Genomic DNA, 23300 nt, shown 5'->3' on the forward strand with positions numbered 1-23300 from the left:
TGTGATTTCTACGGAAAGTGTTTCAAAATATTTAAGATATGGATCACAAAAGCTTGAATTTGAATATTTATATTGACAAAAGATGTTAAAACTACTTATTTTTAAACTATTTCTGTTTGGCTAAGCGCTGGTCTTCCTTGGACATAAGGAAACGATTTAGCCGACTAAGCTTAATGTTGGATTTTCACACTCACCTCATTGGGAATGGATCATGTGGACTAACCGCCACTCTCGGATCCGCCCTGGGACCACTCCCCATAAAAGTAAGTGTAATGGAAAACCTAGCATGGTTTCAGAGCTTGGCTCAGGTTCAAAAACCTAACATGGTATCAGAACCTTGACCCAGGTTCGATTCCCCATTTAAATTTGAAAGGGTGTTGGATTTTCACACTCACCTGGTTAGAAATTAATCATGTAAACTAACCGCTACAATAATTCCAAATAACGTGAATTTCCTCATATACTAATTTAATTTCACTGCTGTTTAACCATTAAATTATAATAAAGTTATAAAAGGTTTTCTCTGTTAACCCTTAAATTATAATAAAGTTATAAAAGGTTATCTCTGTTAAAAAAAAATTGCTATAAAAATGTCAATATCAAATTTTAAAATTATTTATTAAAATATTATTAAATTTAAAACCGTAAAATAGTTTGCGGGGACAGCTTAATATTATTAATATATAAAATGTGTTCGAGCCAATTCATTAAAATATTTGAAAAAGAGCTGGGCTCGATTCATGCAGAAATCGGAGTGGCAATTGGCAAAATTGTCGTTTTTGAAAGTCAACTGGATTCATTGTACGGCCGACAATTTTTTATATTTAGGCTTCGTATCAACCGGAGGTTCGATATCTGCTCTCTGTCTTGTTATCGAACTGTGAGAGAAACTGTGTATGTAACAGTTCAGTGGCTTGCAGGTTGTGTACAGCTCCATGCAAGGTTTGTTCTAATAATTAATGTTAGACTTTACTTCAAGCTTTCGTTTTCTTGAACATGTATTACTGCTGCTTCTGTGATTATTTTTATGGTTTTCTTCTAGTGGCTAAGGGCCTTACCTGACTTAATTGATTGCCAGTGAGGGAGTCTGACAATTACTCCAACACCCAGTTCAAGGAATGAACTTGGCCAAAGTTAAAGGTTTTCATTACACCAAAATCCGCGAGCATTAATAAACTTCCCAACCTTAATCCAACATACCTTAACTGCAAAATTACACAAAAACTTCATCTGCTCAGAGCACTAGGATCCTACTCTCTCGTGGCTTTTGTTCACCCAATGTTTGGGTCATGATTATTTTCAAGTTTGGAACAACATGGTTACCATTTTGGTTTCTGACGCATGTTATCTGATGTGTTTTATTGCAGAAGAGAGGTTTGCATTAAGAAAGGGGCTGCAATCTGACTCCAGCTCTGTTTAGGCAGGTAAAGCCTTGGACCTGACTTCTGTCAGGCAAGGTCCTGGTCTCAGTGTCCAATATTGAATTCTGCAGATTAGTGCTGCAGCAATGGCATATCAGGGCTTGAATGGGACTGCTGCACCTCCTTGGCTTGACAAAGGAGACAATTCATGGCAAATGGTAGCAGCCACACTTGTGGGTATGCAGAGCATGCCAGGCCTAGTCATCCTATATGGCAGCATAGTCAAGAAGAAGTGGGCTGTGAATTCTGCTTTCATGGCACTCTATGCATTTGCTGCTGTTCTGATCTGCTGGGTTGCATGGGGATATAAAATGGCATTTGGGTATAAATTGCTTCCTTTATGGGGCAAGGCAGGTCCAGCACTAGATCAAATCTTCCTCGTCGGACAAGCAGTAATTCCTGAATTACCGGCCACCGCTTTCTTTCCTATGGCTTCCATGGTGTATTTCCAGTTTGTTTTCGCAGCAATAGCATTGATTTTATTGGCTGGTTCGGTGCTGGGAAGAATGGATATCAGGGCATGGATGGCATTTGTGCCACTATGGCTCACCTTCTCATATACAGTCGGAGCCTTCAGCTTATGGGGAGGAGGATTCCTTGCCCAATGGTACGTGATTGATTATTCAGGAGGTTATGTTATCCACGTCTCTGCAGGCATTGCTGGTTTCACTGCAGCGTATTGGGTATGTTAAGTTTTTTTGATATGGTATATTTTATTCAATATGCATTTTTAGTTTAAGGTGTTATCTTGAGTAGTTAGATGTTAAATATTTGGTATTAACAAATACCAATTCCAAATCTCATTAAATTAAGTACACTAACTTACTTACACACTTTCAGAAATGTAAACATCTTTGAATTACTGAAATGAAAACATCCTTGAGTTTCATGTTAAGTTTTCCTTGGGAAAAAAATATGATATGTATTCCTTCTTATCCACATGATTTATGTCATATAAATATATTTGCGTTTTGCAGGTTGGACCTCGGCTAAAACAGGACCGCGAAATATTTCCTCCAAATAATGTCCTGCTAGTGCTGGCTGGAGCAGGGCTTTTGTGGCTCGGGTGGGCCGGATTTAATGGAGGGGATCCTTACGCTGCAAACATTGATTCATCAATGGCAGTGTTAAATACCAACATATGTGCAGCGGCTAGTCTCCTGGTGTGGACTTGTCTGGATGTCATATTTTTCGGAAAACCCTCTGTCATTGGAGCTGTCCAGGGAATGATAACAGGGCTTGTCTGCATTACTCCTGCTGCAGGTATTTTGCTTTATATCCTTATTTCCCTTAAGCCATTTCTAATAATTGATTTTTTCTAAAGAGGAAATAGATCAATTCCCAATGATGTGGGTGTGGCAATTATTATAACATCTGACTCTAACATCTCTCTGATGCATGAGAGGAATCAAATCTGGATCAAGGCTATCAAGGTTTTGATACTATGTTGAGGTTTTTCATTACACCAAAATCCACAAACATTAATAAATCTCTAAATTTTTACTATTACCTTGAGTAAGCGATTAATTCAAAATTCTCAAAATGAATTCCAAAACAAAAATTATCCAAATGATCGATTCAAAATAAAATAAGAATGAAAGTAATAAAAAATCTAATGAGCAATTATAGATCATCAATGTGTGGTGGCTCTGTTCTCTGGGAATAGACCTGCACTTTCTAATTCATAACAAAAAGCAATCTGATCATACAGGGTATCAGAAAGGCATCCTTTCTATTTTCTCTAATCTATTTTGAAGTATATTTTTCTTGCAGTTTAAAATACTTGATCAAGTTAAAGGTAAGAATTTGTAAAGTGTTCTAAAGTAGCTTAATTGGTTATGGTTCACGATATAAAATATTTAGCTTAATTAGTTATGGTCATGATGTAAAATATATGATTTAAAAGTTCAAATTTTTTATTTACCTCTAAACTAATATGCGAAGCAGTATAATTCACCTAGAAATTATAATAATAGTAATCTGCGAGGCAGTGTAATTCACCTAGATCATAATAGTAGTAATGTGATTCTCCCAGAAATTATAGTGATTATAGTCTTGATGTCCATTATCCATATTCCTTGTGTTTCAGGTGTTGTGCAAGGATGGGCAGCCATTGTAATGGGTGTGTTGTCTGGAAGCATCCCATGGTTCACGATGATGGTTCTGCATAAGAAATCGAAGCTATTACAGATGGTTGATGACACACTCGGCGTATTCCATACTCATGCTGTTGCGGGAGTATTGGGTGGAGCACTTACTGGCCTTTTCGCGGAGCCTGCTCTGTGTGACCTCTACTATTCGAAGACAGGTTTAAGGGGAGCCTTGTATGGAGGAAGTGGTGGGAAGCAATTCTTTAAGCAGCTAGCGGGAGCAGGTTTTATAATAGGGTGGAATGTTGTAGTAACAACCATAATCTTGCTTGTGATACGCTTGGTGATCCCCTTAAGGATGTCAGAGGAGCAACTTCTGGTTGGAGATGATGCAGTCCATGGCGAGGAAGCTTATGCTCTGTGGGGAGATGGTGAGAAATATGATATCTCCAAGCATGGATGGTCTGATGGTACACCAAGTCACAGAGATGGCACAAGGCAGGGTGCCAGAGGAGCAACAATCGAATTATGAAGAAGTTTGGTGTCTTGCAGAGACTAGTCTCTGTTGTTTGTTGATTTCTGTATTTTGCAGGAGAGATTGTTACTCTCCTATGGTTTGTTTTACTTTTAATTTGTTTTATTGTCTAATGAATTTCATCCAAATTCTGTTGAAAGGAGCAAGGGCGAACTCCTAAGACTATACAAACAAAGAAACAATTGAGAAATAGATAAGCAACTGTGTCTTCACGTCTCAGACATAAAGGACAGTTAGACAGAGCAGCCACGATTCTTTGTTTCTGAAGATTCTCCCCTATGATCGTCATATTTGGCCATGCTTTAACAAAAAACAAAAGAAGTTTGACTTTCAAAATTTTGAGAAATATGGTTGAAGTTGAATAACTTAATTGAAGTGTTTTCTAAATTTTTTTTTTTTTTAATCAGCTTAGATACATATTAATATTGGATATATAAGTGTCGAGAGGGATCTTGAGTTTCAAACTTTTTTTTTGAGTGCAAAATTAGAGGAAATGTTTGCACCTCGCGAGATTTTGCCCCTTTTGGCGCTTGATAGTCCGGGGTTAAGATGGATCTAGACGCGGTCACACAAAATTTGTTGAGCATCTAATTATTTTGATAATTTTAAATATGTTTAAGGTTAATTTGATCATTTTAATTTTAAATTTGCTCAGTTACCTTAGTTTGTTGAGATGACAGAAACTGTTAATAACTTGAATGATGAAAATGGTGAAACAAAATTTTTGAATGAAAACAATGTAACATTGTTGAATGATAGAAAATGTGAATAATAAGAACATAGTCAATTAAAAATAGCTTTCATTGTGATCAATCTCAAATTATTTTCTTCTATTGTTCTTATTGACATACATATTAGTCTTGCCATATTGTTATATCAATCATATGAAAATCGCAGTGGAAATCGTAGACCATTCAAATCTTTAACTTGAGCTATTGTAATAAATATCATACCTTGTCTCTCTTCCTCTCCAATATTAATAGTAGTTTTCTCTAAAGTCAATCATTGCGAGTTATGGAGTGTTAAACCCCAAGTAAGTTTCAATAGTAATTGTTTCTATTATCTTGTTTGAATGCAAAGTGACTAACAAAGTTGAATGATAAAATATGGGAATAATAAGAATGTAGTAAACTACAAATAGTTTACCGTATCTAGAAACAAACATTTCAGGTAAGTGGACATTTTATTTAAGATGAAAATTCAAGTATTTTATTTATGGTTGAATTATCATAACACATAAACCAATGCATCTAGTGCAAGCAATCAAATAGGATTAGAAATCAACATCTACACTAAAATCAATGCATCTAGTAAAAACAATCAAACATGATTAGAAATAAAAAACTACACCAAAATCGATATTCAGTATAATCAATCGAATAAGATTAGAAACCAACATCTACACTGAAATCAATGCATCTATTTTAGTGAAAAAAAAATATTCATGGATTTCGAAATCCAACTTCTCTTACCTTTTTTAAAATATTCACTTCCTCTTCCTTTATGGTTAATAATGTTCAATATTATATAATAATATATAATATTTTTATTTGTCTTTGTGTGTCTCTTTTTTCTTCCCTCTCTCTTCCCCCTCCATCTATGTGTCTATCTCCCTCTCTCTCCCCCTCCTTTCTCTCTCTCTCTCTCTCTCTCTCTCTCTCTCCCTCCCTCCCTCTATTTGTCTCTATCTTCTTCCCTCTCTCTCCCCCTGCCATCTATATCTTTATCTCCCTCCATCTCTCCTTCTTTGTCTCTCTATCACACCCCCCCAAACACACACACATACATTGTATATCTATCTATCTCTCCCTCCTTCCCTCTCTGTTTCTCTCTTCTACCCTCTCTCCGCCTGAATATATATCTCTATATCCATTCACCTCTCCTTCTTTGCCTCTCTATCTCAACCCCAACACATATACACTCTCTCCATATATATCAATCTCTCTATCTCTCCCTCTTCATATCCCTCTCTCTCTCTATGTCTTTCTTCTTCCCTCCCTCTCTCTCTCTTCCCCTTTCTCTCTCTATGTCTTTCTTCATCACTACTCTCCTTTTTTTGCTCTATTAGGTCCCCATAATATTAGTGTATCCCCCATATCGTTATTGTTGTGCCCCATAGAAGCCGAGTATTGTTATTATTGTGCTCTTATATTATTATTGTTGTGTATGCTCTAATTATATTTTGACCTTTTAGACTCCTATATATACCAAGGAGGTATTTCCATTTGAATCATCGAAGAATTGTTCATTTATGTGATGTAAAATAGGGTTTCCCCCTCAAAGTGGCTTATTACAGTCTTGATATCCATTATCAATATTCCTTGTGTTTCAGGTGTTGTGCAAGGATCGACAACCATTGCAATGAGTGTGTTGTCTGGAAGCATACCATGGTACACAATGATGGTTTTGAATAAGAAATCAAGCCTATTACATATGGTTGATGACACACTCAATGTATTCCGTACTCATGTTGTTGCGGGAATATTGGGTGGAGCATTTACTAGCCTTTTTGTGGAGCCTTGTCTATGTAACCTCTACTTTTCACAAACAATTATAAAGGGAACCTTCTATGGAGGAAGTTGCAGGGTGAAATTCCTTAAGCAACTAATAGAGCAAGTTTTATAATAGGGTGTAATGTTGTAGTAACAACCATATTCTTGATTGTGATGCGCTTGGTGATCCTCTTAAGGATGTCAGGGGAGAAACTTCTTATTGGAGATGATGCAGTCCATGGTGAGGAAGCTTATGCTCTATGGGGAGATGGTGAGAAATATGATGTCTCCAAGCATGGATGGTTTGATGATACAACAATTCACAGAGATGGAATAAGGCAAGGTGCCAAAGGAGCAACAATCAAATTATGAGGAAGTTTTGCCTCTTGCAGAGACTAGTCTCCGTTGTTTGTTGATTTCTATATTTTGCGGGAGAGATTGTTACTCTGGTATTGTTTGTTCTATTTTAATTGGTTTTATCGTCTAATGAATTTCGTCCAAATTTTATTGAGAGGAGAAAAGGCGAACTCCCAGACTTCACAAACAAAGAAACTAGTGAGAAATAGATGAGAAATTGTTTTTCCCTACCTCAGGCATAAAGGACAGCGATAGGGGCTAGCCATGATCGCTCTTTTCCGAAGATTCTCCCCTATGGTTGTCATATTTTACCACGCTTTAACAAATAACAAAAGAAGTTGACTTAATAAAATTTGAGAAATATGGGTTAAGTTAAATAATTTAATTTTTCCAATAGGTGTCATTTATTTTGAAAGCCTTCTAAATTTTTCATTTTTTAAAAAAGGAAAAAAAAAAATGAATTCCTTAAAAAGGAAAAAAGTAAAATGGGTAATTAAGATGTAGTAATGTGAGAATATTATTGCTCGTATACATAATTCAAGGACAAAAATTAAGGGTATCCAAACAATTTTTCTATTTTTGACCTCCATTCCTATATTGGTGTTACAAATTCTAAGGGTGAGAATGTTTATCGGTGATTTAATTTATATGACTGTGCTAGTTAGTAAATATTTCATAATCTACAATCAACATAAAAATATTTTTTACAATTCTTTTTATAATCAAACTAGATCCATCTTAACACTAGATATATAAGTGTTGCAAGAATCAATCTTCTTGACGTTCAAAACTCTTTTTTGAATGCAAAACTTGAGGAAAGGTTTGCGCCTTGAGAAATTTAGTCCCTCTTGGCACTTGATAGATCTGGGGTTAAAATGGATCTAGGTTGGTTTCATTCGTGCACGGTCACATAAAATTTGTTGAAAATATAATTATTCTGATAATTTTAAATATGCTAAATATGTCTAAGATTAATTTGATAATTTTAATTTTAAATATGTTCGGTTACCTTAGTTTGTTGATATGATAAACACTGTTAATAACTTGAAAGATGAAAAATGATGAAATAAAAACTTTGAATGCAAAGTGATGATGTAACAATGTTGAATGATATACAATGTGAATGATAAGAATGTAGTTAATGACAAATAGTATTCATCGTGATCAATTTTAACTATTTTCTTCTACTGTTCTTATTGTCACGCACTAGTTTTTCCATCTTTTCATATCGATAATATGAAAAGGGTGTTTGAAATCGTAGACTATTCAAATCTTTAACTCGAGTTATTGTAGTAAAAGTCATACCTTGTCTCTATTGCTCTCCAATATTAATAGTAGCTTTCTCCAAAGTCAATCATTGTGATTTATGGAGTGAAAAACTCCAAGTAAGTTTCAATGGTAGTTGTTTTCCATTACCTCGTTTGAATGCAAAGTGACTAACAATGTTGAATGATGGAAAATGAGGAGAATAAGAATTTAGTCAATTAAAATTATTTTACAGTTTCAAGAAACAAACATTTCAGGTAAGTGTACATTTTATTTAAGATGAAAATTCAAGAATTTTACATATTGTTGAATTATTGCAACACAAAAACCAATGCCTTTCGTCAATAATTTTTTTGTATTACTGAAATCAATGCACACTATTAATCTAATTACTTTGAAATTAATGTACATCATACATTTAGTTACATCAAATTAGAAATCAAGGTCTACACTGAAATCAATGCATCTAGTGCAAGCAATCAAATAGGATTAGAAATCAACGTCCAAATTGAAATCAATGCATCTAGTGCAAGCAATCAAATAGGACTAGAAATCAACATCTAGAGTGAAATCAATGCATCTAGTGCAAGCAATCAAATAAGATTAGAAATAAAAAACTACACTAAAATTAATGCATCAAATACAATGATTCAAATAGGATTCATGTAGTCTAAGAAGGTGTAAATTTTTCCTGGAAAGCCATGAAAATTCCAACATGATTTTGATAAAATCCAACATAATTTTTTCGAAAGCCAAGTTACAATTGTTAAGCTTCAAGATTTTGGGTTCCCCATGGGTTTTTGATGGTGTTGAATCCATTTCCACCATCAAAAATAGGATTCAAGCACCCCTACTATCAGATTTTTTGTAAAAGAAATGGTCGGATTCTGACAATTTTTGGTTGTCCGGGTAAATTTGAGCTTCAGTAGAAAATGCCAATAGGATTAGGAATCAATATCTACACTAAAATCGATGCATCTATTTTAGTTAAAAAAAAAAATATTCATGGATTTCTAAATGAAACTTCTTTTACCTTTTGTAAAAGACTTACTTCCTCTACTTCTATGGTTAATAGTGTTCAATATTATATAATATATGTATTTGTCTTTGTGTGTGTTTTTCTTCTTCCCTCTCTCTTCCCCATCCATCTGTGTGACTATCAGCCTCCTTATTTCTACCATCTCTCTCTCTCTCTCTCTCTCTCTACACCTTTTTCTCTGTATGCATTTATTCTTTCCACCCCCTCTCCTTCTCTCTCTCAAGTTCTCTCTCTGTTCCTTCCTCTCTCACCCTTTCTCTCCCACCTCCCTTTGTCTCTCCTCCCATCACTCTCTCTCTCTCTCTACCCTTCAACTCTATCACTATCTCTCTCCCCCTATCCTTCTCTCATTCCCTTTCTCCCCCTCCATCTTTGTGCCTCCCTCTCTCCCTCTCTTCCCATTCTTTCTCACTCTTTGCTCCTCTCTCTTTTCCCTCCTTCTCTCCTCTCTCCCTAACTCTCTTTCTTTCTCTCTCTCCTTCTCTCCCCCCTCCATTTTCATGTCTCCCTCTCTCTCTCTCTTCCCCTTCTCTCACTCTCTCTCTATCGTCTCCTTCTATCTCTCTTCCCTCCTCTCCTTTCTCCCTCACTTTCTTTCTTTCTCTCTCTCCTTCTCTCCCCCTCCATCTTTGGCTCCCTCTCTCTCTCTCTTCCCCTTCTCTACCTCTCTCTCTCCTCTCCTTATCTCTCTCTTCCCTCCTCTCCTTCTCTTCTTTATTCTGATCATTTTAAATATGCTAAATATGTCAAATATTAATTTGATAATTTTAATTTTAAATTTGTTTGGTTACCTTAGTTTGTTGAGATGATAAAGATTGTTAATAACTTGAATGATGAAATAAAAATTTTGGATGCAAAGTGACGATGTAACAATGTTGAATGATAGAAAATGTGAATAATAAGAATGTAGTTGATGACAAATAGTATTCATCATGATCAAATTTAAACTATTTTCTTCTACTGTTCTTATTGTCACACATGTTAGTTTTTCCATATTTTCATATAGATAATATGAAAAGGGTGGTTGAAATCGTAGACTATTCAAATCTTTAACTCGAGTTATTGTAGTAAACGTCATACCTTGTCTCTATTTCTTTCCAATATTAATAGTAGCTTTCTCCAAAGTCAATCATTATGAATTTTGGAGTGTTAAACTCCAAGTAAGTTTCAATGGTAGTTGTTGATTGGAATCTGGATTAGGGGTAAAATTTTGCTCAAAAATCAAAGTGTCCGGAATCACTTGTAACCTAAATGACCGTATCCATATCGACGATACGATCCCAACGCAACTCATTTCACTCAAAACAAAGTTCTTATGAGGAAGTTAGAGCCCACTGACCGTTTCACTAAACAATGAAAAAATTTGCAGGTACTGCCCAGTTTGCGGTCTGTACTGCTGATGTGGTAGATGATAGGGCAGGTGACTGTGCAGGTCAACGGGGTCAATTCCCAATGAGGGCTCGCCAAGTGTCACTGTTTGATTGGTTTGCAGCTTGGTGATGTGGCGCCTTATGATTGGTTGTGGAAGAACTAATGGGAAGGTGACACGTGGCAAGCCCAGAGGCCACCATGTGTCCCTCCCACAGGTTAAATGGTCAACTGAGTGTTTGGTCAAAAATTTTGTGGAGGTGTCAGGGTTCAACCCCACGACCTCCTCTCCACTAGTCGTGAGCCTTACCACACCATTCCATTAGTTCTTGACATATGGTTGAATGCGCTCATTATTAAAGGTTAAGTGCTGGGGGTATGGAGGAAAGGGGCCAAGGCTTAGCCCCGACCCCCAAAAAAATGCAGCCATACAACCATTCACCAAGACCAGGAGTACGCCCAGCCAATGCTTAGCACGTAAGAGCATATTAGTGCTAATAAATGCGCAATTATCCTAATTAATCCCAATTTGTGTTAATTACAGGATTAACACTTAAGCGCATTTATGGTTAATTAACCTAGACTTATCCTTAAATAATCCAGGATTATGGTTGGCGGTATTTTTGGTGCATTCCACCATTTTCGGGCTTGCCTCTAGAATTAGCGACCTTAACTGGAGTTTCTCCAGATTTGGAGGAGTTTTCTTGGGGAAAACTGGAGAAGACCATAACTTGATGGTATTTTGACCAATTTTGGCTAAAGAAGAGTCATTCCTAGATGATTTCAACATTATGAACACAATGGAACATGTTTCAGAGGTAGAGAGGCACTTATGTATGTGATTTTTCCACGTTGAAGTTTAAGGAAGCCTAGGGCCACCAGGAAAGGAGGTCAAGCCCGAAACAACTGTAGTCCATTTGCATAGTTTGGAGAGTCATATTAGGGGTTTTTGGATGCTCTGAGTCATTTGAAGTAGTTTATAGGAGCTGTAGAGCATTGTAAATTATTATTTTTTCCATTTTTAGCAAATACATAGGCCCAAGCCATGGAGAGTTGGACCAAGGAGATGTAGCCCAAGAGGGGTGAACTCCTTTATCAAAACACTATGTTAAGTGTTCTTCTTGATGGTATTCTGTACTTTTAATTGATTTTGTTCATCATTTTTCTTTCATGCTATTCTTCTCATGATTCTAACATAAAAATTGACTTACTTGTTTCTGTTCACAAACACCATAAAGGAACCATGCACATGAAGCAATTGACAAGCATATTTTATAAATATGAAGTTTAAATTAGCACAACAAAAAATCAAGTTGGTATTAGAGAAAAGGTTTGTTTGCTTGATTTCTTGATATGTGTGCAAGGAGAATTAATAGTGTGCAAGTTTATGTGATGGCAGCTTCAACAAGCGATGTCTCTAATCTCTCTTCCTTAGCAATATTATTTGATGAAGAGATGTTGCAAGAGCTTTTCATCATGAGAGATATAGTGAAAGAGATGATTGAAGATAGGAAGGAGAACACTATACTTCAAGAGGAGTTGATGGCCATGAAGGAGGAGAAGCAAGAGCTTCTTGAAAAGATGCATGAGATGGAGATTTTACTCTATGATGCCAAGGAAACCCTAGCCAAGTATGTGCATGAACATGAGGTATGCAATTCAAGTTTATCTTCAATTTCCTCTCAAAATGAATGTTTTGGTGCTTTTGAAAGACACACTAGAGGAATAGGGTCCAAATTATTGATGAATATGGGCTATGAAGGTAGAGGGTTAGGCAAACATGCACAAGGCATAGTTGAGCCAATTTTTGTTGAGGAAAGGCCTAGGTATTTGGGTCTTGGTTATGGACAACATGATGGAGAATTATCCAAAGCCAAGGAGGCACATGAAGGTGTTCCAAGAGGGAATTTCATTACATGTTCATACCCTCAAGCTTGTGAAGTTTGTGTTCATGAGGAATGCAAAAGTTTTATACCCACTTTGCAAGAATATGCTCATAAGCATGCAACTAGTGGAAATGGAAAACAAGAGGATGATGAAAGCTCTAAGTTCCTTGAAACCATTGTTGGTATCCCAAAGAGAGCCACTACCTCATCAAATTCACCTCCTCAAGAAGGCGACAAAGGTGAAAGTGCAAGGTATAAATCTACCTTTAATCAAGTTTCTTTTGATTATGATAAACATGGTAAATCTTCACATAAGAATTGGAGAGAATTTACATGTTATTTTTGTGGTTTGAATAACCATAATGTTTCAAGATGTTGGAATAAAATGGCCACATATAGGAAACTTAAAAAAAAGAGAGACAAAAAACAAGAGGTCCATTGGATAATGGAAACCATGTTGCAAAGAAGATGTAATTGTTTTTCACTCATTGCCATAAGCAAGGTCATCTCATAGACAAATGTTAGACTTTGTATCCAACAACTCATCCACGACATTTGAAGAATGTGGAGAGATACTTTGGCAAGAATGAAAAAGGATATTCCATAATTGATGTGGGTTAAGATGATTCACAAGATGATGTGCAGCGGAAAGAAGCACCATGGAAAAGGTTTGGTAAGAAGTGGTTTGATTTCTTATCCAAATAAGGCTTGCATTTCTTTTGTTGATAGATGTAATTAAAAATGCATTTCTTTTCCTTAGGAATGCATTACATTTCTGTTGAAAGTATGCTGCAACTTGTATGATGCAAGATGTTGAAATTGGAGTTCTGTTTGACTCACTTAAATGCAGCAAAGAAGACAATTTATGGCTACAAGTTTCTATGTAAATGCAATTCTTTTGAATGCATTCTTGATGTTGCATATTTTTTCCAGGTAGGTGTTTGAAAGTGGGGTATGTTACTCACTTCATTTGCAACAAATTTGTCAATTCAGCTCTTTGTGTACCCATACATGTTTTTGGGCTTATTGTACTTGTGTTTGTACTTGAGGGAGAGTTGAAGAATTGTACACATACATGAGAGTTTGTGTGTGTGTGAACAATGGAATTGTTGCTAGTTTCATTGTGTTTGGATACATGCATGAGTTTCGACTTGTGTCGATTGTTGTCACATGTATGTCATATTGACTTGGAAGAGTTGATTTTATCTCCAAAGATGAAAGGGAGATGTTGACGTATTATTGCATGAGATGTGAAATTCTTGTTGTTTATGCAAACACTCGTGAAGTTGTTGTACATGCTTATGTTTAGCTCTCAAGTCAAGTCAATTTTCGATGATGTTTTGTCGACTTATGTTTAGTCGATGATGTTTTGTCGACTTATGTTTAGTCGATGATATTGTTTCGACTTGTGAATAGTTGATGGTTTGTACACCAAGATGCAAGAGTACATGGTGATGTTACATGATGTGACAATTGTTGCTTTGTAGGAGCAAAAGAAGAGGTTGTTGATTTGCATTTCTTGCATAATGTGTTTATCTATTTAATGGTTGTATTTGTGACAAGATGTCAAAGGATTTTGAAAGGTCCATTCTTGAGCAAGATGCTTATGCTTAGCCTTCATTCTCAAATCATGACATGAGCAACAAGTTGAACTAGAGGTTGATAGAGATAAGAAGCGAAAGTGGACAAAATGCCAAAAATTTGCATCCATTGTAGATCGTTATGTGTGTTGACGCCAAGATTCTCAGTGGGAAGGCTATCAAATTGTATCAGTTTTCCAAGCACCGAGGGATCGATGTGGTACAACAAAGGTATTTTGCAGCCAGAAAGTGTCCAACAAGTATTGGATTAGGTCAGTAGCAAAAGGAGAACTGTGGTTAAGGGACATAGCCATTTGCAATGCAAGGCATGTAAATGTACCCAAGTGGTTGTCATGGAGATTTCATCAAGTAGAATCAGTTGATAGAACTTGGGAAAGAGAAGAGCATTCAACTCTATCAAATAACCAACTTTTGTGGTTCCAAAATCCAGTAAGTGGGAATGTAGGAATTTATAGGGTAATTTCCTCAGACAGAACACCAAAGGACACTGCTCACAAATAGATCACAGATCAATACACTAGTATTCTTGACGTGGTTAAAAACCTCAAAGAGGGAAACAGTCCACGGCCTGAGCCAATGCAATTGCTTCAGGAAATTTATTAATAAAAGAATGAAAATTTAAATAAGCTTCTCTCATGAACAGTTACCCTACAAATGACCCTCCATGCTCTTTAAATAGAGATCATGGACCAATCGGGTGCTAAGCCACATATCAAGTGTCGGTAATACTGATGAGAGAATGAACCATTATATCACTTCATGTCTAGAACATATCGTGACCATCATATTGTAAGTTACAAAAGTACATAGTAAAGAAACACACTTTACCTAACTCTACACTAGACCAAGTTATACTTAACTATTTCCTATGTGTCGGAATATCCTAACATCCCCCCTTAAGAACAACTTGGGTATAGGATTGAAGGATGTACAAATATGACACAATAGGAGAAGGAAGGAGGCATTAGATCCTATCCCCCCTTAGTGACAACTTCCTAAACTCCAACCATAAATTGAAGTTTAGTAAACTTCACCTTTGTGAGAGCCTTTGTAAAGATGTTTGCAACTTGATCATCTGTTGAACAATATCTCATTTCAAGAACATGGTCATGAATGAGCTTTTTGTTGGAGCGCATGTGCAGTTCAATGTGTTTGTTGCACTGATGTTAGACTAGATATTTGCATAGTTGAATGGCACTTTGATTATCACACCAAAGTGTAGTTGGACGCTGTTGCTAAAATCCAAACTTTGACAGGACCTGACGAAGCCATAGGGCTTCCTTAATAGCTTCTATGACACCACGATACTCTGTTTCTGCTGAAGAAAGAGAAATGACACTTTGTTTCTTGTAAGCCCATGTAATAGGTCCTGAACCAAGAGTGAACACATAACCTACAGTAGAATTTCGATCATCAGGGTCACCAGCCCAATCAGAATTAGTGAAACCAACCAATGGAGGAGATGCTTCTGCACTATAATGAATCCCAAACTGAATTGTTCCTCAAACGTAACAAAGTATTATTTTAGCTACTTTCCAATGACTTTCATGTGGGTTTTTCATAAACCAAGCAATAAGGCCAACAACAAAGGAAAGGTCAAGACGAGTATGGGTCAGATACAAAAGTTTTCCTACAAGTTGATGGTATAAGGTAGCATCAACTTCAGGGGAAGTACAAGTGACTTAAAGTTTGGCTCCAGACTAAAAGGGAGAAGGGGTTGGCTTACAGTCTTCCATGTGAAAATGAAGTGGAAGATCACAGGCTTACTTGGACTGGGAAAGGGAAATACCTTCCTTGGATTGCAAGACTTGAAGACCAAGAAAATAATGCAAGTGTCCTAAGTCTATCATTTCAAACTTCTTTTTAAGGCTGGACTTCACATGGTTTATAAGTTTGGGATCACTACAAGTAAGGATAAGATCATCAACATAAAGAACAAGAATGATAAGAGACTTTCCCACTTTGTTGGTGTAGATAGTATTGTCAGAATGACACTTAGGAAAGCTAGTTTCTAAAAGAAAGCTATCTATTTTGGCATACCAAGCCTGAGGGGCTTGCTTGAGACCATAAAGGGATTTCTTAAGCCGACATACAAGGCTGGAGTCTGTTTGTATAAAGCGAAGAGGTTGTTCCATATAGATTTCTTCATGCAAGTCTCCATGCAAGAAGGCGGATTTAACATCCATATGATGGACTTCCAATTTGAAAGAGGCAACAAGGGAAAGAACAAGGTGGATAGAGTTCATTTTGGCAACAAGGGAGAAGGTTTCAGTGTAGTCAATGCCTTCAAATTGTGAAAAACCCTTAGCAACAAGACGAGCTTTATGTTCATCAACTTTTCCATCTGGTCCATACTTGGTTATGTAAACCCATTTGCATTTAACAAGTTTTTGTCCCTTTGGAAGAGGAACAATATCCCATGTATCATTTGCCAATAATGAACGATATTCTTCATTCATAGTTGCGTCCCAATCTGGATGGCTTGAAGCTTTTGCAAAGATGCCAGGATCATAATTCGCTGAACCTTGAGCCAGTAAAGAAGAGGCTCTATTGAACTGAGAACGTGTATGTCGCTGATTTGTAGGATCATCGACAAGAGAACTTGCTGCATCTCGAGTAGCACGAACCCATTTTGGAAGTTGAGGAGATGAAGGAGGATATTGAGAAGGTGGGGGAGGATTGTCATCTTCGCTGTCATCATTCGAAGAAGAAATATTTTCAGAATTAGAAGGGATAGAGAGAGGTGGCACATCCGCCAAACTAGGCTCGTAGGCCGATATATTTTCAACAAAATTTACATCTCTTCTAATGATAACATTTTTGGAATTAAGTGGAATAAGTCTATATCCTTTGACACCTTCAAAATATCCAACAAAAATACATTTTTCACTCTTAGGTTCTAAATCTTTATGTTTCTCATCTGGAATATGGGCCCATGCTTCACTTCCAAAAACACGAAAGTGACTTACATCTGGTTTAATTGAGCTCCATGCTTCTTCTGGAGTGATATTCTTTAAAACATTAGTAGGAGTGTGATTTACTATGTAGTTTTCATAGTTAATTGCTTTTTCCCAAAAATGAAGACTAAGTCCTGTAGATTAAAGCATACAATTAGCCATTTCCTTTAAGGTGCGATTCTTCCTTTCAATTACACCATTTTGTTGTGGAGTATATGGAAAAGTATGTTGCATTTGAATTCCATTCTCAGTGCAAAATTTGATGAATTTGTTGTTAACATATTCTCCACCATTATCAGATCTTAGCTTAAGAATTTGATGTCCAGATTGTTTTTCAACAAAGGCCTTAAAGGCCAAGAACATGTTAAATACTTCACTCTTGAGTTTTAAGAAGTAAACCCAAGTGCGTCTGGAGAAATCATCAATGAAAGTAAAGAAATACTTGTAGCCAGAGAATGAAACAACTGGAAGTGGACCACATAAATCACTATGCACAAGCTGTAAAGGGGCTGAGGTGTGCCAAGGGGCACGTTTTTCAAAACTATCCCGATGATGTTTTCCGAGTACACATCCGGAACAAACACCATCTTTGCAAGATACCATTGGAAGACCTATCACCATATTTTCTTTACATAGATTCTGAAGGGAGCGATAGTTTAAGTGACCAAATCACTCATGTCAATGTTTTCTCACTTCATCATTATGAGAAACAAATACCGAGGGAAGATTTGATAACCCAAAGTTGTTAAACTTATACAACCTTGTAGAATCATCAACAATGCCAGTAGCTAAAATCTATCTAGGATCTCTTAGGTCCTTAATTACAACATCGTGAGGTGAAAATTCAATGATTTTACCTTCACCTGAATGAGTTATCTGATATACAGATAGAAGGATGCAGGATAAGGTTGGAACACATAATACATCATTAAATTGAGCATTGTCTAGATGAACAGTTCAAGTCCCTACAACACTAAGAGATCTATTATCACCAACGTATATATTTTTGGTGTTACAATCATCTAAAGAAGAAAACATGGCTTTGTTTTTGGTCATGTGATAAGAAGCTCCAGAATCAATGACCCACTCATGAGAATGAGAAGAAGAAGATACATTTAGTGCATAACCAGACTGAGATGCTTGACAACCACATGCAGAAAGTGTTATTCTTGAAGATGGAGTTGAAGTTGAAGAGTGCTCCAAATGTTATGCTTCTTCATTGCTGCTTCCAAGGCTTCCATCTTCTTAAAGCATTTGGATTCTAAGTGGCCATCTCGATTATAAAAGTGGCAATGTCTATCAGTCTTCTTCCCTTTATTTTTATTTGCCTTATCATTTTGTTGAAATGATTTTTCATTTTGAGACTGAAATTGCTTAGGACCCTTGTTTGGTTTAGGACCATTCTTTTTAGGATACTGCTTCTTAGGATTCTTTGAATTTGGTTGATGTTGGGTGGCTAAGGCTTTCTTAGAAGAGTTTCCAAGATTAAGAAGACCAAGATATAACTTGTTCTCTTATTAAAGAATCACAAAAGGCATCAAAAGAGGGGGACTTGTAGTCTTGTCCTTGAGAAATAAAGACTTCTCTAGTAGAATGGAAGGTGGAAACAAACACAGAGTAGGCTGGTCCCAACTTAGTAAGAATGGAATAGATAAGGCTACCATATTCTTTCTTAACCTTAACACCTTCCAAGAGAAGTCTAAGGGTCTTGAACTTGGACAAAAAATCTTCAATGGAAGAAAAATTATTGGGGTCCAATGTAAGCAACTCATTTTCAAGTTGATGGGCTCTAATTTCATTTTTAATTCCAAAAACTTTAGTGAGTTGTTTCATTGCTTCATTAGGAGTATTAAGTTCTGCGATATGGAATCTAAGGTCTGGAGAAATAGACATCCCTATGAACCCACGTGCTTGATCTTGCCTATTTTTCCATTTGGCCGCCTTATCTTCATCTTGAGGTTTGGTTTCTTGGCCTGAGATTATTCTATAAAGACCTTTACTTCTAAGTAAATCCACAATGTAGGACCGCCATTGAAAGTAATTGGTGCTGTCAAGAATAACTTGGAATGGACTTTCCATTTTAATAGAAACTGAAGGTGTAGATGCTGAAACTAAGTGTTCCAATGGAAATATCTCAAAAAAGTTAGGCTGATTAAAAAAAATGGCTCTCAAAACGACTTCCGGATGAAGAAGTTATGGCTTTTTTAAGAAACGTTGTTGAAGATATTAACAAAGTGCGTGAATGAATGATAATGTTATATTTAAAAAAATCCCCCCTCTTTCCAAACTTAATCTAATTATCTCACTTAAAAAAAAAGATTTTATGTGACTCACTTTTATAAATAAGTGAAAGTCACTTTTACAATGGTACTTTATGAGCTACCCACTAAACTGTAACTTAAATAAAAGATAAAGAGGCTTTAGAATTATAAATGACTCACTTTTTATAATAGGTGAGAAAACTTTTACATAAAGTAACTTTAAAACATGAGTTACATGTGCTTTTTGAAAAAGTAACTCAACAAAAAGAAAGACTTGAACTCAATCTCATAAAGTAACTTTGGAGTAAGTGAGCCAGTTTAAAAGTTTAGTAATTTTTGGAAAAGAGGAAGGTTTTTTTTTTAAATCACTGAAGCTTTGGGGTGCATGATTGCTTGAAAAATCTCTTTTTTGCCTACAAAACAAAAACCACAAAACCCAACATGGACATACAAAAAAAAAAACCTTACGGTTTGAAGTTAGCTTTAGCCAAGAACTAAATATTTTCCTCAATGTTTCTAATTTTATGAGATCACACTAAAGTGTGGCGAAAAAGAGTACACGCATGAGAAAAATCCTTCCTATCTGTTTCTGATTTGCCCAGATCACATAGAGTTGCAGAGCAAAGAGCATACCCAGAAATGAAAGGTATAGATCCGGTAAAAAAACAAAGAGCTAAATAAACCGACATAAACAGAGAGATGAATAGCTAGAAATGCAAATAAAGACGGTATACCTTTAGATCTTAAAAATGATGTAGCTAGGGCTACCAGAAACCTTTTCGTGTGAAACGAAAGGGGTTCCTCACTGGAACAGATGCTCCTAACACAATAGGGCAGTCCTCTTGGCCCAAAAGCAGTCAGAAACAATAGATTTAGGAAACGACAGTCAGATGCAGTTGTACTGGCTTTAGATTTGGATCACCAACAGATGCGACCCTCAAATAACTCTGAAACCATGTAGGAATTTACAGGTTAAGTTCCATAGACAGAACACCAAAGGACACTGCTCACAAACAGATCATAGATCAATACACCAGTATTCTTGACGTGGTTAAAACCCTTAAAGAGGGAAGCAATCCACGACCTGAGCCAACGCGATCACTTTAGGCAATTTATTAATAAAAGAATGAAAATTTACATAAGCTTATCTCATGAATGGTTACCCTACAATTGAACCTCCATGCTCTTTAAATAGATATCATGGAACAGTCGGGTGTTAAGCCACGGATCAAGTGTCGGTAATGCTGAGGAGAGAATGAACCGTCAACACTTCATGTCTAGAACATATCATGACCGTTGGATTGTAAGTTACAAAAGTACATAGTAAAGAAACACACTTTACCTAAATTTACACCAGACCAAGTTATACTTAACTATTTCCTATGTGTTAGAATATCCTAACAGGGAAGGAGTCATCAGAATCTGGATTAGGGGCAAAAATTTGATAAAAAATAAAAGTGTCTGGAATCACTTGAAACCTAAATGACCACTTCTGTCTTGGTGATACGATCCCAATGCAACTCGTTTCACTCAAAACTGAGTTTGTATGAGGAAGTTAGAGCTCGCTGACCATTTCACCAAACAACAAGAGAATTTGCAGGTACTGCCCAGTCATCATTCTGTACTATTGACGTGGCAGATGATAGGGCAAGTGACTATGTAGGTCAACAAGGTCGAAGCCCAATGAGGGCTCAACAAGTGTCACTTTTTGATTGATTTTCAGCTTGGTGATGTGGTGCCTTCTGATTGGTTATGGAAGAACCAATGGGAAGGTGACACGTGGCAAGCCCAAAGGCAACCACATGTCCCTCCTACAGGTCAAATGGTCAACTCAGTGTTTGGTCAAAAATTTTGTTGAGGCACCGAGGTTCGACCCCATGACCTCCCATCCACTAGTCGTCCACCTTACCAATACACCATTCCATTAGTTCTTGACATATGGTGAAATGTGCTCATTGTTAAAGGTTAAGCGTCAAGGGTATGGAGGAAAGGGGCCAAGACTTATCCCTAACCCTAAACAAAACACAACCATACGACCATTCACCAAGAGCAGGAGCGCACCCAGCCAACGCTTAGCACTTAATAGCGGATTAGTGCTAATAAATGCACAATTATCCTAATTAATCCCAATTTGTGTTAATTGCGAGATTAATGCTTAAGCACGTTTATGGTTAATTAACCCAGTCTTATCCTTAAATAATATAGGATTATGGCTGATGGGTTTTTTATTGGATTCCACCATTTTCGGGTCTGCCTCCGTAATTAGCGGCCTTAACTAGAGTTTCTCCAGATTTGGTGGAGTTTTATAGGGAAAACTGGAGAAGACCATAACTTTATGGGATTTTGACCAATTTTGGCTAAAGAAGAGTCATTCCTAGATGATTTCGACATTCTGAACACAATGGAATATGTTTCAAAGGTAGAGAGACACTTTTGTATGCTAGTTTTCCACGTTGAAGTTTAATGAAGCCTAGGGCCACTAGGAAAGGAGGTCAAGCCCAAAACAGTTGTAGCCCATTTGCAGAGTTTGGAGAGTCATATTAGGGGTTTTGAGATGCTCTGAGTCCATTGAAGTAGTTTTCAGGAGTTGTAGAGCATTGTAAACTACATTTTTTTTTTTCCATTTTTAGCAAATACAGAGGCCTAAGCGATGGAGAGCTGGACCAAGGAGATGTAGCCTAGGAGGGGTGAACTCGTAAATCAAAACACTGTGTTAAGTGTTCTCCTCGATGGTTTGTTGTACTTTTACTTGTTTTTGCTCAACATTTGTTTTTCATTCTATTCTGTTCATGATTCTAACTTAAAACTTGACATAAAATTTACCTATTTCTATTCACAAACACCATAAAGGAACCATGCACATGAAGCAATTGACAAGCATATTTTTATAAATCTGAAGTTGAAATCAACACAACAAAACTAACATTCAGCTGTAGATTAGTTATTTTCCATTACTTCATTTGAATGCAAAGTGACTAACAATGTTGAATGATGGAAAATGAGGAGAATAAGAATTTAGTCAATTAAAATTATTTTACAGTTTCAAGAAACAAACATTTCAGGTAAGTGAACATTTTATTTAATATGAAAATTCAAGAATTTTACATATTGTTGAATTATTGCAACACAAAAATCAATGCCCGTCGTCAATAATTTTTTTGTACTTACACTGAAATCAATGCACACTATTAATCTAATTACTTTGAAATTAATGTACATCATACATTTAGTTACATTAAATTAGAAATCAACGTCCAAATCGAAATCAATGCATCTAGTGCAAGAAATCAAATAGGACTAGAAATCAACATCTAGAGTGAAATCAATGCATCTAGTGCAAGCAATCAAATAAGATTAGAAATTGAAAACTACACTGAAATTAATGCATCCAATACAATGATTCAAATAGGATTCACGTAGTCTAAGAAGGTGTAAATTTTTCCCGGAAAGCCATGAAAATTCCAACACGATTTTGATAAAATCCAACATAATTTTTTGGAAATCTGGGTTACAATTGTTAAGCTTCAAGATTTTGTGTTGTTACACAAAAATATCGTCACCATGATTATTTGCAGTCAGTATGGGTCTATCATCACTTGTACTGTCCTCCTAAGCAAGTATTAGACCTCAGCTCTTCAAATCAAGCTTTGGAAATGAGAGAAAGACATTAAAAATCAATGTAACTCTGGTTTCGCACTTTCTCTCATGGTCACCTGCGGTCCCGCACCTTCTGTGTACAAAAACTGCGGACCTGCCCGCTTTGTCCCTAACGGTGTAGGTGCGTACCCCTGTGAAAGTCAAAAGGCGCAAGTTTTATCTTAAAAAACTCACTTTGGGTTAATTCTAGAGGTTTCTAGAAGGAATTTTGACGTGGATTGTTCGCTCTGAGGTGGTTCATGCATCCCAAAAGAGAAGGAGCTAATCCCTTGATGAGAGGAGCTATCCCTTTGAAGGAGGGCTTTATCCCTTTGAAGGAGGACCTAGTAACCTCCCTCCATTGCACTATAAATACGGGCATTGGGCTGGT

At 36.5% G+C, this 23300-nt stretch overlaps 1 protein-coding gene across 1 annotated transcript; it reads left to right on the plus strand.

Annotated features, from left to right (window-relative positions):
* Positions 1 to 1375: 1375 nt before the first annotated feature.
* On the plus strand, positions 1376 to 4329 carry LOC149162754 (ammonium transporter 3 member 1-like). Its single transcript, XM_089435776.1, has 3 exons — positions 1376 to 2104; positions 2399 to 2684; positions 3511 to 4329. The coding sequence occupies exons 1-3, from the start codon at positions 1508 to 1510 to the stop codon at positions 4041 to 4043; spliced, it is 1416 nt and encodes a 471-aa protein (XP_089291902.1). The 5' UTR covers positions 1376 to 1507; the 3' UTR covers positions 4044 to 4329.
* The last annotated feature ends 18971 nt before the right edge of the window (positions 4330 to 23300 follow it).

This window comes from Pinus tabuliformis, chromosome 5_2 (genome assembly GCF_031772625.1).
Source record: "Pinus tabuliformis cultivar Carrire ecotype Pingquan chromosome 5_2, CPIR1, whole genome shotgun sequence".
Lineage (NCBI taxonomy): Eukaryota > Viridiplantae > Streptophyta > Pinopsida > Pinales > Pinaceae > Pinus > Pinus tabuliformis.

What these genes read in the sequence shown, in the direction of transcription:
- LOC149162754 (XM_089435776.1), top strand. Translation starts at nt 1,508, where the DNA reads ATGGCATATCAGGGCTTGAATGGGACTGCTGCACCTCCTTGGCTTGAC. An exon ending in GTTTCACTGCAGCGTATTGG is followed by an intron (nt 2,105 to 2,398) that starts GTATGTTAAGTT and finishes TGCGTTTTGCAG; the next exon opens with GTTGGACCTCGGCTAAAACA. An exon ending in CTGCATTACTCCTGCTGCAG is followed by an intron (nt 2,685 to 3,510) that starts GTATTTTGCTTT and finishes CTTGTGTTTCAG; the next exon opens with GTGTTGTGCAAGGATGGGCA.